Source organism: Hoplias malabaricus, chromosome 6 (genome assembly GCF_029633855.1).
Source record: "Hoplias malabaricus isolate fHopMal1 chromosome 6, fHopMal1.hap1, whole genome shotgun sequence".
Taxonomy (NCBI): Eukaryota; Metazoa; Chordata; class Actinopteri; order Characiformes; family Erythrinidae; genus Hoplias; species Hoplias malabaricus.
In genome coordinates, this window is record NC_089805.1 from 35,759,893 (window position 1) to 35,773,566 (window position 13,674).

At 38.7% G+C, this 13,674-nt stretch overlaps 1 protein-coding gene across 1 annotated transcript; it reads left to right on the forward strand.

Annotated features, from left to right (window-relative positions):
- The first annotated feature begins 3,464 nt into the window (after positions 1-3,464).
- On the forward strand, positions 3,465-12,052 carry meox2b (mesenchyme homeobox 2b). The gene is made up of 3 exons (XM_066673518.1): positions 3,465-3,957; positions 8,416-8,588; positions 11,828-12,052. Exons 1-3 carry the CDS (start codon positions 3,465-3,467, stop codon positions 12,050-12,052), a joined length of 891 nt encoding a protein of 296 aa, XP_066529615.1.
- Positions 12,053-13,674: the final 1,622 nt, after the last annotated feature.

A 13,674-nucleotide genomic window follows, 5' to 3' on the forward strand; every position in this document is an offset into this window, starting at 1 on the left:
GTTAAGCAAACACTGTATTTTCTTTTGGAGATGAATACAGGACCACCACACACTCACAGTGGTCTCTCTACACTGAGAGGCACAGAGCAACAGCTACACCCACACCACAGTTCAGGGCTCTGCTAAAGTCATTTCCCTTCAAAATGAATCTAATTTCCTCTCCTCCTGCAGCTCCATGAGCCTGGTTGCTGAGAACAAGCACAAAGGACACAGGACAAGACAATAAATAAACACCTTAAGCATGGTTCCTGTCACTTGTATGTTGAATTGTTTGTTTACCACGTATTTACACCCTCCACTGCCTCTCGAAAGCAGTCTCAACATTGGCATGGACACACACACACACACACACTCACTTTCTTATCATCGCTCTCCAATGAAATACATGTATCTCCATTTTTTTCAATATCTAATTAAATCACTTAAACACAACATCTGCCCTTTCCTACTGCGTGAGAGTTTCATGATGAATGGACCAATAGAAATGCTCCAAAATTACTTGGTATAAAATCTTTTTACATTGACTCCTATCAAAAGGTAAGAAGGTAAAATGTAAACTTTTCCTTTAAAGTTACTATTTTGGATACGATATATGAACTTTCAAGTTATGAGACTCCAGACAAACGACAACAACTAATAAAATGATTTTTCAGTGTTTAGTTTGTCAAGCCTTTGCCTTTTGTAAAGATTTGGAAGACCTTTCATTCATTCATTCATTCATTCATTCATTCATTCCTTCCTTCCTTCATTCATTCATTACCTGTAACCCTTATCCAGTTCAGGGTCGCGGTGGGTCCAGAGCCTACCTGGAATAATGGACACAAGGCGGGAATACACCCTGGAGGGGGCGCCTGTCCTTCACAGGGCGACACACACACGCACACACATTTATTCACTCACTCACACCTACGGACACTTTTGAGTCGCCAATCCACCTACCAACGTGTGTTTTTGGACCGTGGGAGGAACCCGAAGCACCCGGAGGAAACCCACGCAGACACAGATTTTTTTTAAAGAATTTGCAGGGGTTTAGAGGCTGGATTTTCTGCTTCTCTCATAGCGCAGCTCATTTTCCTTCATTTTTGCTCATTCCCCATCGTCATGCAGGTGGATTAGCTAAAAAAGATTTCTCCTGAACATGAAGATCTGACAAATAAACGTCTTGAAGCTCTAATTAAATACATAAAGGGTGGCTTCTGACTTCTGCAAAGTGCTTTATGTCACTTGTTTTGGGAACTCCTTCATCGTGTCATAGTTTCCACCAATTTTAAAATGAAAACCTTTATTGTGTCTCCAAAGTTCAGTGATGTTCTTCCATGATGGCTGCAGAATTCCATAAAGTAAAATTAAAAGCTGTGAAGTAATATGAACAAGGGAAACGAGCCAACAACTCAACCAATAGCCCTCATTTGTTCTAAATTAGTTTTATTTTACAGCATGAGCATTCAATAAAAGCCCAGAAAATGTTTAGCTTCAAACAGTTTTCATTTAAATATGGAATTTTCCTGTGGACTCTGCTTGTTAAATGAATCTTTAGCACTGTTAAAAAATATTCAAACATTTTTGACAGCCAGAGAAGCATATTATGCTCTGGTTTTCAATGAAAGCATTGAGAGAGAAATAAAGTCCTCCACCCCCCCTGAAAAATATGCATGTATATTAACAGCATTTGTCTTCTGGAGCCCACTCACAGACATTCAGCTGGTCTTAAAGCCCATTCCTTATTTCATAATGTGTGTGTTATATGGCAGATTTACAGTATACAGGAATGGAGGCACCATGGCTGGGATAAATGATACATTTCATTAAGCATGTCCTGAAATCATGGAAGACACAAACTGAAATACATATTTAGTAAAGTGTATAGTCAGTTTAGTTACAGTGACTGCAGGAGTATACACTTCTCTCATGGTTTAAAGTCACATTAAAGATTACTTTGATACAGAAATTTGATTGTTCAAATACAAAAAGTCACATGCGATCACATGCTATTTTGGCATGACATGTGGAGACAGTATTTCATGTCGAACCAATGCCAGAATCAGTACAAAAAACGACACACACAAGTGCATATATGCAGATATACAGAGAGCCAATCAGAATGCACCTGGCACAAACTTGAAAATGCACCTAGAAATTGATCTATAACCCCCATCCCTTCTGCACATTCAAACCAAAGCCCTTAATGCTGGCGCAACACACTTCTTAGAAAATGTGCCAGTGGGAGTCCGATAGCCGAGGTCCAAAATAAATTGCCCACTTTTTTTTTCCTGAGACCAGACCTGCTTGGCCAGCTTCAGATTTATTGTCCCTCGCTTTTCTGGAGGAAGATGTGGTGAGCATGTGGTCAGTAGCGAGGAGCCAGTGACCCAGCCTACCTCTCACGTTACGCCCTATATATAACATCCAGCCCTCCACCTTCTCCTCCTCCCCCTTTCTCTCTCTTTCTCTCGCTCTCCCTCTCCTTTTCCACTTGTCTGGAAGTACTCATTCCTCACACCCAGGCCCAGGATAGCTCTCTCTCTCTCTCTCTCTCTCTCTCTCTCTCTCTCTCTCTCTCTCTATGCTGTCACTTGAGTGGTCTCCAGCAGGCTGTGTATGTTTACCCCTTGCTCGGCCTGGCAACAGGGCCGCATGCTCAGGATTACGTGAGGCCTTGCCTTTCATCGCCACTTGCTCCCTCTTCCTCCAGCCTCCAGTCTCCAACCTTCAGCTTACTGTCTCCAACAGCCAGCCTGCAGCCTCCAGCCTCTACCTTCAGCCCTCAACCCACAGCTGTCAACATTCAGCCTCTAGCCATCAGGCCTCAACTCTCAGCCCTCACCATTCAGTCTTCAGCCTCCAACCTTTACTCCTCAAACCTCAGCCTGCAGCCCTCAACCCCAGGACTTCATTCTCCAGGTCTCAAGCCTCAGCTGTCAGCCTCCAGACTTCTGAGCCCTGGAGTATACAGCCACCTGGGCCAGGTGAGAATTGACCAAAAATAGTAAGGAGATTTTAGAGCTTTCATGTTGAGTTTTTTGCACTCTTCGGGGGCTTTTTTTTTAAATATACAATACTCTACTTGCTATGAGGATTCTATATAGAACTGATTTTTTTTCTCTTTAACAACGCTGGAACTTTGTTTAGTTCCCTTCACAACCATTTTTTGAAGAACCATATACAACAGTATATCTCCATTTTAGGAACTATTTAACCATGCAAAGTACCATTTAACTACTCTAATAATCAAAATTTTAATAGAGGCTTTTTTTTCACTATCTCTGTTTTTTTCAACTTCTCCTTTTTTCTCCAAGCATTTACTCTTTCAGTGTCTATGACGCCATAAAAACCCCCAAAAGTCCCTTTTTTACTTCAGGCATTTCTCCAGTTTTTAAGTGCATTTCTTCCCACTTACACCACATTATTTTGTGAGTTGTTGTTGTGGATTAATTCGGCGTGGATTTTGTCAGAACTGGACAGAAATGGATCACTCTCTCTTTGGCTGCCTGAGGAACCCCCATGCTCCAGCCCAGACCCTACACCCAGCATTTGTCCAGCCCTCAGCGCTGACCCTGCATGGCCGCTCTGACCACATCTCATACCCTGACCTGCCGGGTCCCTCTCCACCCTGTGGATACCCAGGAGAAGAAGGAGGGTTTGGTGGTCCTCATGGTCCCCGCGGTCTTCAGCAGCTTCCTCAGCATCCCCCGCAGCAGCCCTCATCCTGGCAAGTCCAGCAGCTGCCCTCAGTTGGCCGCCACAGCGTCTGCCTCCCTCTGCAGCCGGACCCCTCTGCATCTCCGCAGATGTGTGCATCTTCAGTAGCGGCTGGCCAGAGTCTGTGTCAAGCAAATGCTACACTGACCAGCAGTGACCCTGCTACAGCAGCGTGCCTTTCCGGAGACTATGGCCGGCAAAACCTGTCTCCTGTAGAAACAGACAGAAGGAACAGTAAAGGCAAGAGTGAAAGTTCAGGTAAGCAACACAATGTACAGTCTAACCCCTAAATAAATAGAGCTTTGTTGATTTTCTAAATTAAAATATGTCAAAAATCTTTTAAGGGGAACAAACTCAAGTATCAGTTTTCTGCAAGTACCTGTTCATTTTTATATACATTCTAGCACAGACCACATTATATTGATTATTTTTGCATTATAAGCTCGATAAACTATTGATCTTATGAGTCTCACATAGAAAATTAACAAAGCAAACATTTGATTAAGATTTTGGGGCCCAAACATTTGCATATGATTGTACTTCCATGCACCCTTTTTATTTCCTGGTGCAATAATAACATAATAATAATATAATAATAATAAGTTATAGTAAACAAATACTTTGCTAATGTAAATTAATAAATGAGCTACTGTAAGTGTGAGATCATGCTTTCAAAACCTTCAAACATTCAAACCCCAGGATATTCATAATTTCCAAATAAATGTGTAAGATACAATAATCCAAAACTATAAACATAGTTTATGTACAATTCTGCAGTCCATTCATTTCTGTAGTGTCTTCCAGTTCTTCACAGAATTAAACATGGAAAATTTGTAAGGCTTTATGTGTTAATGCTCTTTACTGCACAGTATGAGAATGAATAAGTCCATGCTGTCCAGTAATAATTATTGTTGTTTTATGTTGGTATGCTTGCTTACTTCTCTGTTTAATTATAATTGCTGAGCTTGAGCATCTACCTCAGATTACATATCTAAGCACTACATCAACCAGAAATAGTCCAGACCAAAGTGTACCATGTGCAGATCAGACCAGTTTCTACTTGGAAGTGCTTCCTTCAGACTGACAAACTTGCAACTGAACTGCTGCTCAGGAATATAAGTGGTTTCTGTTTTAAAAACAAAAAACAAAAAAAATGGACCGCATTTAACAATTTATTTTTTGCTTTAAAATAATATTGAATAAATATTATGGTTATTATTTTGGTTATGGTTATTATTTGCTGTTAAACATAAATGCAGCATTATTACACATGGGTTCTAATAATCTATTATATACTAATCTTATATATATATATATATATATATATATATATATATACACACACAAATTTATTTAATGTATGTTTGACTATCCACATAAAGGGAAGTGACAGATTACACAGTTTCTAGGTTTAACATAATGTATTCAGGTTTTCAGTTCTTTCACACATTTTTTTACAGATCAATTTATTCTTAATAAACCCAGAGAATTTCTTCCAGGTATCACAATTAAAATCAGTAATCAAAAGTTACTTGAATGCCCGTGTCTGCAAACACCAGGCATAAAATGCAATGCAGCGGAAGACCGTATAACGAAGAGAACTCTTAACATTTTAAAATCTCGTAGGCTGATCTTTATGAGTAACTGAAAGTTATGCACAATACCTAATGTTCACTTAAGAAGACGTTCCTTTGTTTTTAATAATTGCTGACTCTTTCATATTGTAACCTGAGTGTAAACTGGGGTGATTCCTTTAGCTCAAATAAAAGCCCCACGTGATGGCGAGTGAGTGGACTTTTAATGGCTGGCTCTGGTGCTCTCTCATCAGTCTCAGAGGTATAACTCACTGTGGCATTTCCCTTCAGGGCTTTAATGGTCTACAGGTGAAACTGCTATTTAAATGCTTGCTCTGGTCACACCTGTGCTTTTGATACCCTCCCCAACATGTGCACTGCATTTACAACGGCACACCAATTTTAGTGTTGCCAGAGATCTATAGCTGCCTGTTAAAAAAAGTGTAGAAGAGGAAAAAAATAAATAAACAAAGAATATATATATATATATATATACATAAGCCATTAACTATATAAAAATTGACTAAAGCAAAATCTGCATATTTATTTGGTGTATATCAAAGCTTATCATGAACATATGTGTTACTCTGTTAAAACAAATATTAAAACTACTGGCATAATATTTATGCAGGTGCCACAAAGGAAATATACATATATATTTACAAATGATATACAAATATACAAATTATTTTGAAATGAGTAATATGTCACATGATGCACTTTTCATTTTACACAATTTTCATTCTAATGACAGTGTCTTTCCTTAGAAAGTTCTGGTGGAACATTTTTCTTCTGGAACAGTTTTCAGATTGTCTATTCTTTTTTACCAGGAGAATGTTCTATAGTCCTTGTCTGTTCAGTAAACAATCTCAGTAAACACTAGCGGCTGTAGAGTAATCTCTTGAATGAATCAAATAAACACTATGAATAGTTGCTCTGTGCAACCATCAGATATCATTGCTACTAATAGATTATTGCTACCTGATAGACGGCATTAAAAGAAAAGATCAATCAATTTTACCCCCTGATAGCGCTCTTATAAGATTTCATATCTGTACCTTATCTGCAAAACTGTAACTTTACTGGAGAAAGAAAATTTTAATAAAAGTTAATGGGTGAGCATTTATTGGCAAGCAATTGTTGGTCTGTTTCTGTTGGTCTACTCGGCTTTTAATTTTAAACCAATGCAAATGGTAACGAGAGTTGTCATATCACTTGTTGCTCGATGGCACTGGAATATACTGTTATAGATTTCAGAAGGTTCCAGTTGGCACCACTTTTATCCTAAATACTATTTCCTACTTAACTTTGTTGGCAGTTATCAAAGGCAACATGGTTTTCATTCACCAGGAGACCGTGCGTCTTATGCAGCAATATGGCAATGTTTCAGTGATATGCCAAAGAGATTACAGTCTACAGGGAAATGCAATTGAATGCAATATATGAAATCCATTTACTGCATTGTGCCTCAGAGTGGTAATATTCCTAGACAGGCTTTAAATGAGCTCAAATGTGAAAATTTGCAATTATAACCCCATTAAACTGATATTTGGAACGTGTCTTTTGCTATGTGCTCACTTTTTTAAAAATATAGTGGAGCCTATAAGTCTGTTCACTCATAATCAACCATACAGAAAGTCCACTGGCTGGCATTTCCCAATTTTTCAACACAAAATTTTGGGGCTGGCAGCTGGAAATAATAGCCATGTCTGAAAAACCAGTCCACAAGTTATGATCCAACATTTTGTCGCCTTGAACGGCTATATTCAAAATGTGCCCATGGTGCTCAGCTCAAACTAAGTCTTTAAAGAGTTGTCATGAAAGGAATATGAGTGCAATTACAGAACTGAAATCTCTGTCTCTGCTTTCAGGATTGAGAAATCATTTCTGAAACCATATTTTTGTCTTGACCACATCAAAGCAATCTGAAGAAAATTCCAACCCCCTTAATTTATTGGTGCTGAATGTGCAGGCCTTGGTCACAGAAACCTTTTTTTGGTGCCACTGTTCTTTTCATAAATGCTCCTTACAAGGTTTTTAAGAATAGATCAGGAGAAAATGAAAATGACTTTACAGCAGTGTGCAAAACTCAGAGACCACCCTTCAATTATATACTGAATTGTCTTCAGTATTTAGTGAGTCCATTCTTTGCCTTTTGTTCAAGTTTCCATTCTGTTCAGGAGACTAAATAATGAATACTAAAGCAATGAATGAATAGCAATACATTAATATAATATATATATTGAATTGAATTTGCCTACAATGTATAAAGTGTAAAACCTTGTATGAAATGGAAAGTAAAAATCATTATTATGCGATATCACATATTTTATAAATAAAGTCATACCTAGCGTAAAAATAATAAAATCAACTATGACAAAACTGCAATGTCCTCATGGCCCAGAGAGCAGTGCTTTGATTACAAATGAACTACAAGATGTGCTGACATTTTCAGAGTTTTGGTAATGAGCTGTTTGATGAACAGCGGATATTCTCCAAATCTGAGTGTAAGTTTTTACAATTATAATTTAGGGTTGACTAATGTTTTTCCTTTATTCACAATTAACTTTCAGATCTGTATAATAGCTTTCATTCGGTAAAGGGTAGTGTGTGGAACAAGGTGAGAGCAGAGACCTGTGTTGATTTAGGCCAGAACTGAGAGAGCTTCCACATGCTACACACACACTGTCCCCACTCCTCCACACACACACACACACACGTTTGCTTTCATGCATTACAGGGCCATTATATAGACTTACATCAAGTTTGTGGATACTTGATCTTACCTCAACCACTACTACTATCCTAACACTAACCTTGTCCAGATGTTCTACTAGCACACTAACCTTAAAACATGCCTTAACCTTAAAATGTAAATATTCTGTGAAGACCAGCTTGTGAATGTGTAAAGAGGTTTCAGTCCTCACAACGTAATATATTCCAGGTACAAACACACACACACACACACATATGACCAATATCGCCATAATAAAATGTGACTGGCAACCCTAATTTTCATTTTGCTTGGACTCCTGTCATGTATCACACAATACAGTTTTTGCCCCCTTTTTTTATTTAGCTGATTTTTTTGTCAATATTCTATTTTCCCTACAGCTGGAAAAACTTCTGTTTTTCATTTCAGATTCCCAGGACGGAAGCTATAAGTCAGACATGAGCAGTAAGCCGAGGAAGGAACGTACGGCCTTCACTAAGGAGCAGATCCGGGAGCTGGAGTCCGAGTTCGCCCACCACAACTATCTGACCCGACTCAGACGCTACGAAATCGCTGTCAACCTTGACCTCACTGAAAGACAAGTACGTTACACACTGAGATTGTGTTCTGCTGAAGGTTTACTCACAAAACTATCTCTCTCTCATACCGACAAAAATTGCTACAAAGGCAGAAAATGATTTGAAATACTAAAAATGTTTAAAGTTGTATTTACTATAATTGCAGTAAAAAAACTAGTTAAAATACCACTTGGATCATTTAAAATGTTGATTGTTTTACTGCTATATTTAGTTTAATAATAAATTTAATACATTATAATAAAATAGAAATTATTTTAAAGTTAATATATTCAAATATCTGATGTTTGTAGATTTAGATGTTTTAGATTGGAAATAGAGTCATTAATTTATTTTAATTGTATAACACATTTATAATAAATTAGATTAAATTGGAAAAAGTGACATATCTTTAGTATATGGAACTCTTATTTTGTGTCTCTGTCACTGTGAAATTAATTTCTTACATTACAGAAGAACATACTTATTGATTTGCATAAATCCTGAAGACGTTTTGGAACCAAATATGTTTACTGTAGTAATTTCAACCTTGGATTTACAGTGTAAACATGAAAAAGGCCACACTGAAAACCTTTCATCAAAAAAGCCTGTCACATAGATATGTGATAAATGAGATGAAGTGCTAATGATCAGTTCTCTGTGAGATTGCGTAGTCAGTGTCAGGATCATTTTTGGCAGTGGACAATAAAGCCTATGTGATTTTGTTTCTCCTGCTGTGTGTGGAATTCCAGCCAAACATGTCAGCCATTCTTTCTTTCTCTTGCTCTGCCTGCCTCTCTCTCTCTCTCTCTCTCTCTCTCTCTCTCTCTCTCTCTCTCTCACACACACACACACACTCATTTGACTAATGCAAAACTTTTCACGTCAAACCCACATTCGCATATTTCGCACTCTATAATTCTGAGGCCTTGAAATTAGACCAAAATGTCAAACATATTCAAAGTGCTGGAATCTGGGCCAAACTCATTGAGCTTTTCAAACACTTCAGCTCCACATTTCCACACAAAACCCTTCCTTTCTACTCCAGCATAAATCACAAAGATGCTTATAGGAGCACATTTAGCCACAGCAGGCTATGGATCTCACACACCCCTCAGTGAGTCGGCGGGGAAAAAAACACACTTAACTGCTTTGGCCTAAAGAGAAGCCAGGCAAATCACCTAGGACCAAAGTCTTCCTGTTTAGCCCCTTTTCCCTCCACACTCCTCCACACACTTGCGTCCCAACATTCCCTCCTCAGGTCCAATAAATCTGTGTGTGTGGGTTGATCTGGACCTCGACCCTGGGGTTGTCCAGATTGCACTGTTTATTGTGTTTATTTGTCCTGTTGTAAAATGAAATGTGACTTACCCTGAACAGTGTCTGTGCAAATGCATTCACAGAAAAGTACCATTGTTTTACTGTTGTATTTAGTAAACATAGTTCGTTTAGGAACGTCTGTTTGCAAGAACATCTGGATATAATGTTCAAATGTCAACAATTTAACCTCTTGAAGTGCCGATGCCTGTATAAGGGCCCACACTTCTACTTCTTACGTCCACAACTTTAATATTAATATAAATACCTCAATTGCAGCTATGGACAATTTCAAATGAAAATGAAAATGGCACATTAGAACATAAATAAATATATAATGAGCAAGGATTAAATAAGAGGAATTAGAGGTTTTTTTTATATTTTTAAATAATTCTTCTAATTATATAAATTTTGATAAAATGTTTTAAAAATGTTTTAAAAACAGAGCTTTCTTCGTTCTCCTGCACAACCACGCAGATGTCTTCAAGCAGCAGCAGGTCAAGACAGATATTCACAGCTGTATAGAAGTATTTCATGGTTGCTGCATGCGATACTAGAAATAAATTATTTATTATATTATTATGTAATATTAATACATTTCATTACAGAAATACATTTCTTTCACTGCAAAAATATTTATATCTAGGGAAGAATAATTCTGAAGATTACGAACTGAACAACACGCATGCTGTGTGTAAGGAGATAAAGCAACCTTTATGTACATCCACTCGTTTACTTAGACTAAAATACATGCAGTCTTCGGGCTAAAATATCCATCTCTCCCTAAAATAGCCCCTCTTCGGGCCCTGGGCAGAGTGTTGCGGGGGGTGGTCACCAGCTCGGAGTCTGGACCCATTCGAACCGTTTTAGGAAGCAGCTTAATCATTGCTGAGAGACACAAATACAGAAAGAGCTGTCGAGTCAGGGAAAGGAGGCAGGGCCCAGGGCCAGCAGGCAGCCAGGGGCCTTGACTCAGCACATTATTTACCAGGTGGAAATAGCCTAACCCCCTGATGCTAAACCCCAAGCCTAGCCACCCGCAGTGGCAGTCAGGTTATGGCACCTTTGCTTATGAAGAGAAACACCCGGACCTGTTTAAAGGCTCCCGGACCACTCAGAGAAGCCTGCCCCTCTGCCAGAGGAGTGAGGCTGAGATGAGGTGTGGGGTGAGCTTTGCCATAGAGACACAACAGACGTGTAAAGTGAATGAGAGTGAGGATGAGAGAGTGCTGCGTTAGTACAGCTCTGTTACAGAACTGCCATAAATCTGACCTTCAAACCCCAACATATACATTTTTATGCAAAGGTTTGGGTGCCCCTGGTCAAATTAACAAATCATCTAAAGGGAATAAACGTTTTCTGGAAATGTAAGGTTTCTGTTTTGTTCAGAAAATTCTGTGAATATATCATATTTAAATAAATAAATTAATTATTAATTGCTTTAACAAAATTGCCATTTTTGAACTGACCACATTTTATGATCCAGTATTTTCAAAAAATAAACATTTGACCTAAATTCAAATGTAGAGTTGCTTCTAGAAGTTGTGGACTTAGCCCTTCGACTACACATGCCTTTAGACCAAGAGTGACCAAACTTTTGCATACAAGCATTATTTAGGGTGCTTATGCTCCATATGCAGGTGATGGTGGTTTAATAGCGGTTTGGGGGGCTATGCGCCAAAACAACTCTTTCTCAGAAAGGGTCTCCACACAAACACACGTCTGTTCACTCGAGCAATGGGTTACTGCAAAACAGTTCTGGCAAGTGCATGTTGCTAGGAGTACTCTATGAATACAGTAAACTTTGTGTACATTTGGTTACTGTATATGGTTAAAAACTTCACCAAGCAGTAAGATTCTCATATGCAATATCATATCTGTATAACTCTAGATACTGTACAGCAGACACAGGGAATATACTGAATGCAGTGCTAAACTTCTGCTTGCAGGTGAAGGTGTGGTTCCAGAACAGAAGGATGAAGTGGAAACGGGTGAAGGGAGGGCAGCAGGGTGCTGCTGCCCGAGAGAAAGAACTGGTGAATGTGAAGAAGGGGACGCTCTTGCCCTCCGAGTTTGCAGGAATGGTGGGTCTGCACCACTCTTCGATCGATTCCCCCGGCAACGAGGAAGACAGTCACGACAGTGACCAGAGCTCTGAGCATGCTCACTTATGACCTTCTGGAAACTTCAAGAGCAGAAACTGAACTCCAGAGTCTTCCTCAGGAATCACCATCCCTACAACGCTATGGCCCCTCAATCACTAGTGCAGGCCCAGATGTTCAGATTCATTCTCTTAAACAGATGTGAGGGAGCCTCCTCAACAGAGCTGTAGAGATTTAAAAAGAGAGGCAAGACTGGGAAACTGGATGTAAACAAAAAAGCTCTGAATTGATTTGGTTTTTTTTTTGTTTGTTTGTTTGTTTTTCCTGTGCTGAGTGTTGTATATAAAATTTAAGAATGTTGTGAACATTCCACTAAAGTGCCTTGAGAAATTTTGCACTGTTTTAATTATTGCCTTAATTGCTACTGTATTTACTCTGATTTAAACATTAACAGCAGTGAGGATGCAATATTTTACCTGTTGGCCACCAAAGAAATATCTGTTAAGTCTCTGAATCACAGGGGTTTGGTACATGCCCCTGTTCAAAAATGTAACATATATCATATTTATGTTGAGCAAAATGTGATTCACATCTCCCCTTATTGGATACATAGTTTAATATTATAATATTACTAAATTAATTAAAGCCTATTTCCGAAATGGGTCAACAACAGGCTGGCTTTCCCGAATCACATTACAACACCTGCTAACATGGCTTTGGGAGATGAATGGTCAAAGAAATCAGAACAGTGTGGGTTTTTCTACCATGACTTCTGAACTGCTAGTCTCTTTGAATGTTTAGATCATTTCTTCTTTTCATTCGTATATGTTTACATTTTGAATAAACAGGTAAAGCAGCTCTGTTTCTGTTGTGCCAGTGCAATTTACCACCAAGCTGTATAAAGGAAGAGAAAAAGGAAAAACATTTTACAGTATTTTTTCTTGGAAAAATGCGATGTAAATGTGATGGAAAGACATGTTGAAAAACTAATATTATGGTTTGGCATTTCTATGACTACTGTGTGAGTGTGCATCCTAATTTCTGGAGTGGCATTTTGGCACAAGGCCTGAATTTTCAGAATGTCCCTTCGTTGTATGAGAGCAGCTGGCGATTCGATAGCTCCAGAAGTTTGAACTTATTTGATTTGTGGCTTCGCTGTTCCCCCTGACACAAAGGCAGAGCCTGGGTTAAGTGGATTTGTTTTCAGTTGTGGTCGAACGCAGCTATGCATTTTCCTTTGCGCAAGACGTTTTTGATTAGCCGTCCGATTTAGATGTTTGTATATGATATAGCATGATCAAAGCAAGACACAAAGCATTCTCTTGAGGAAACAATTCGTGGCTGTAAGAAGTGGATGGTGAAATATATTTATGACCTCTCAGAGCCTGCCAAACACCCAGCTGCAGTCATCATAGCCCTGTCTAAACAAAGACATGATAAATATGAGCTGGCAGATGCCGTTCTGCACGGACACATCAATAAAAACTTACGTGAATAAACACAAATCAGGGAGAACATGACTTGGGTATGACGATTATACCGCACAATACAAACTAGAACACTAATAAAAATAAATGGCTAATAAGTTTAAGATGTTTTCAGCTGGCTGTTAGATTGTGAGGGACGTTTTGCTAATTGGAAGCAGTTAAAAATGAGTCTTTTAATCTCTTTTACAAAATAATCCTTCCATTTGG